The 3984-nt window shown below is 46.3% G+C and overlaps 1 protein-coding gene across 1 annotated transcript; it reads left to right on the plus strand.

The window, feature by feature from the left end:
* The first annotated feature begins 228 nt into the window (after window positions 1–228).
* On the plus strand, window positions 229–1897 carry LOC125556405 (transcription factor MYB2-like). The gene is made up of 2 exons (XM_048719173.1): window positions 229–651; window positions 917–1897. The coding sequence occupies exons 1-2, from the start codon at window positions 420–422 to the stop codon at window positions 1657–1659; spliced, it is 975 nt and encodes a 324-aa protein (XP_048575130.1). The 5' UTR covers window positions 229–419; the 3' UTR covers window positions 1660–1897.
* Window positions 1898–3984: the final 2087 nt, after the last annotated feature.

Below are 3984 nucleotides of genomic sequence, written 5' to 3' on the forward strand. Positions count from 1 at the left end.
CTCACTCTCCGGAGCAGAAGGATGGAGAAGAAGAATTACTGCCAGCTGGCTCCGCCGTTGCGTGGGCTGGTCAGCGGTCAAAGGTGGACCGGAATCAGACACGTTGTTTTCTTAATCCGCTTGAGTTGTTTAATCTGGCGACACGCACGCGCGCGCCCCCCCTCCTCCACTTTAGGCTTTACCAGTCCAAATCCTTAAGCTCATTTCGGCCTGAACCACAGTCGCCATTAGTCGTCGGCTCTCTCTCGATATTCATCGGTCCCTATATAAACCCATCGATCCATCTTCCCTGTCTCACTCTCCTCAAGCTACAGCCTGCCGGTCAATCACTACTACTCGTATAGCTAGCCACCACCAAGATTTGGCCACCACTCGCGTACGTCTTCCTGAAGCTTGATTGAGCGAGTTCGACCTTGCTCATGGACATGGACAAGGAGTACTACAAGGCCTGCATGGGCATGGAGGCGCTGCCGATGAGCCCGGCCGGTTTTTCGGCGGTGACGACAGAGGCGGCCATGGCAGTGGCGACGGCAAGCGAGGACGAGGGCGACCTGAAGAGGGGCCCGTGGACGGCGGAGGAGGACATGCTCCTCGTCGACTACATCTCCAAGCACGGCGAGGGGCGCTGGAACTCGCTCGCTCGATGCGCAGGTACTTACTACTTAATCAGTTAATTATGTATGCAACTGAGAGCTAGCTAGCAATCTAGTGGCAAGATCATGCATGTCACATCTGCTTTAATTTAGAGCTCTTTCTGATCGATCACGTCGCAAGAGATAAGATGAGCTAGCGCTTTTCGTTGCCGTACCTAGCGTGTAGCTAAGCTATGTGCACTGATCACTTGCAGCTCATTATCCGCTGAGGTCCCTCCTCATGTTCTTTTTCGCTGATATGGGCCTGGTTTTGGCACGTGTAGGCCTGAGGCGCACTGGGAAGAGCTGCCGGCTCCGGTGGCTGAACTACCTCCGCCCCGACGTCCGGCGCGGCAACATCACGCCGGAGGAGCAGCTGCTGATCCTGGACCTGCACTCCCGGTGGGGCAACCGGTGGTCCAAGATCGCGCAGCGCCTCCCGGGGAGGACGGACAACGAGGTCAAGAACTACTGGCGGACCAGGGTGCAGAAGCACGCCAAGCAGCTCCACTGCGACGTCAACAGCGACCGCTTCCGCGACGTCGTCAGGCAAGTCTGGATGCCGCGCCTCCTCGAGCGCATCCAGGCCGAAAGCTCCTCCTCCGCCGCCGCCGCCGCTGCAGGCGTGGGTGTTCCGGCGCTGACAAGGGCGATGAGCTCGCCGGCCGGTGCATCACAGTACCACTGCTTCGATCACGCGAGCAGCGGGGGGCCGAGCCGGAAGGTGGCGGTGACCATGAGCCCTGACACCTCGAGCACGCTCCGGTCTTCTCTGTCACCGGCGGAGACGTCGCACGGAGCCCATTTCCCAGCGTGGGGCGCTGCCACTGCCACGGCGAACGTTGATGGCTCGATGATGCAGTGCGCCGGCCGCGAGGGTGGGGCCATAGGCGGCGATCAGTACGTCATCCACGGCGACAGCCTCAGCGGGAGCTGGTCGGAGCTCCTCGCCGCCACCGATATCCCGGACTTTGAGTTCGGAAATTTCGACGACAACTTGTGGAGCCTAGAGGACATTTACTGCTGACGATGAACTTAACTAGAGCGCCAAACTGAGCTCAACAAAATTGAAATTTGACAAGAGAGGGTGCATGAAAGGAAATTTGAGAGGAAACTAATTCGCGTTCATAGAGTGATCACTAGTTTATTAGGGCTACATAGTATGCAAAAATGTGCATATTAAACATCTTCTTTAATTCTTCTACATGGCTAGAAGATTTGTATTGTTTCTGTACTTATATGTAAAAGTAAATCTTACATGAAAAACCTAACCTAGTAATCATGCGAATTACAGTGGTTCTTTTTGTGGGACGGAGGGAGTATTTTATACTCCCATACAGTACTAACAAAAACTGAAACCTAGAGAAATCAAATTCAGAAGGGAACTATACGCATGGACGATATATTGCGTCGAAGCTTACTTAATGTGATTATGTGTTTAAAAGTTGCTTTAACTTATTTTAAATCCGTCCTTGCTAACAAAAACTCCCTACGTTCCTTCATGTAATGTGTATTATTTTTGGCACGGTGACCAAGGTACACTTTAAATCCCCTTTACCTTTCCCAACCTTTGGATTTCATCGAGCCATCGTTACACTGAGGTCATTTAGTACATAACACACACAACAGGAATTGCAGTTAGATTTTCCAAAAAAAAAGCATGATACTAATATTTTAGGCTAAATGATCATATGCAATTTTAGGTGGTTGAGATTTCAGAAAAAATCAAACAGTTGTGACGTTGGGATATATACTTAACCTTGTTAAAATTATTCTGGACACTGTATAGAAACTTGTTAATTTTCCAAGCGAATTCAAATAAAAATATCACACTTTTGGAGATGAGATACCAAAGATTGAAATGCGATACTCTCTCTCTCTCTCTCTCTCTCCAATAATTTCTACAGATATTACTCCTTGACCTCTCAAGTTTGGATTTTCCCTATTCGTATATTTCTAGTCATGTCATCCAAAATGGCAAGAATGAACCAAAATTAGTTAGTATTGAAATCTTGGAGGTCCTACTCTGGCTCGCAAAATGTGAAATTTATGGATGAGGCATGACTATTTACTCAAGGAATGTTCATCACCTGATCGGCGAATATCCTCATGTTTTTTCAAAAAAGGGGAAACCCCGGCCTCTACATCGGTAGATGTATTCAAGTAGTTAGCATCTTATCCACATAAGCTGACCCGGCCAGAACAGCATGAAAGAACATCCACATGTAGAAATGGATCCTTTAATGCTTGGATAGTAAACCTGGCTAGCTTATCCATAGCTAAAGGATTCTTGTGTATATTTCTAGTGCACCATCCAAAGGCATCTTATGCCAAATTCTTGTCTGTTGATCTTGTAGGAACCCATTGTGTTGTGACGACGTTTTCCATTCATGTGATTCAAAGACGCATGAATAAGTCGGAATTAGTTATAGTCTATGTACTTTGTTGTGCAAGTGCACAATGCCTTTAGCTTGTTGTGCATCTTTTGTAGTACGCCTCTCCAATGGCTTCATGACTTGAGAAGGGAGGACAAAAAACAGTCAATGGTGTGATAAGGAGTCGGTGAATTGGAGAGATTCCACCACGTACTTCATTGCACACTTTAATTTGGAGTTTGGGCCAAGCTAAGGACTTGATCGAGATGACAAGTCTGGTCTTCGTAATATATGTAAACACAACTTGGCTTGCTTATCCATAGCTACAGGATGCCTAGATAAGCTCACCTTGATACGACTGCCGCCTTTCTCTAGGTAAGGAGACCTAGCTAATGGTTCTAATGTATAATCCGCGGTTTCATGAGTGTGGCATGCATGGATGCATCACACCATGCTTGATATTCGAAACCAACTATAGAACACTGAACACCAGCTGGGATTGATTCTGGGTGTTCTTTCATTTACACTAGCTAATCAATCAGTTTTTCTAAAGCACATCTAGACGTGTCATAAATATTTCACATATAAATCATATATCATTGATCTTATCTGAAGATTTGTGTGGATATTTTTTTTCTTTTTCTTTCTATACTTACTTGGGTCACTTAGACGTGCAATAATTAAGGCACATCTAGATGTACCCTAATCAATTACTAAAAGAAGTGTGCCGCATGGAACCGCAATTTACAAAGCTAATCCGCATAATTGTGTAGCCTTTGAATTCGGAAATGTTACTCCACATAGCAATTGATCTCGGTTGTCCTTTTGTTTTTCATATATGCCATATTTACTTGAAGTTATATTTTTCTTACACACATGACGCAGATTATTTCTTCTGAGAAGTTCCAATTGAATGAAAATTCCGTTGTCTCAGACATGCAAAAATAGATACTCTACAAATGAACATTGCAAGTAAA

Source organism: Triticum urartu, chromosome 1 (genome assembly GCF_003073215.2).
Source record: "Triticum urartu cultivar G1812 chromosome 1, Tu2.1, whole genome shotgun sequence".
In the NCBI taxonomy this organism is placed as follows: Eukaryota; Viridiplantae; Streptophyta; class Magnoliopsida; order Poales; family Poaceae; genus Triticum; species Triticum urartu.

Coding starts and splice junctions, on each gene's coding strand:
- LOC125556405 (XM_048719173.1), top strand. CDS start 420: ATGGACATGGACAAGGAGTACTACAAGGCCTGCATGGGCATGGAGGCG. Junction 652..916: donor CTCGCTCGCTCGATGCGCAG/GTACTTACTACT, acceptor TGGCACGTGTAG/GCCTGAGGCGCACTGGGAAG.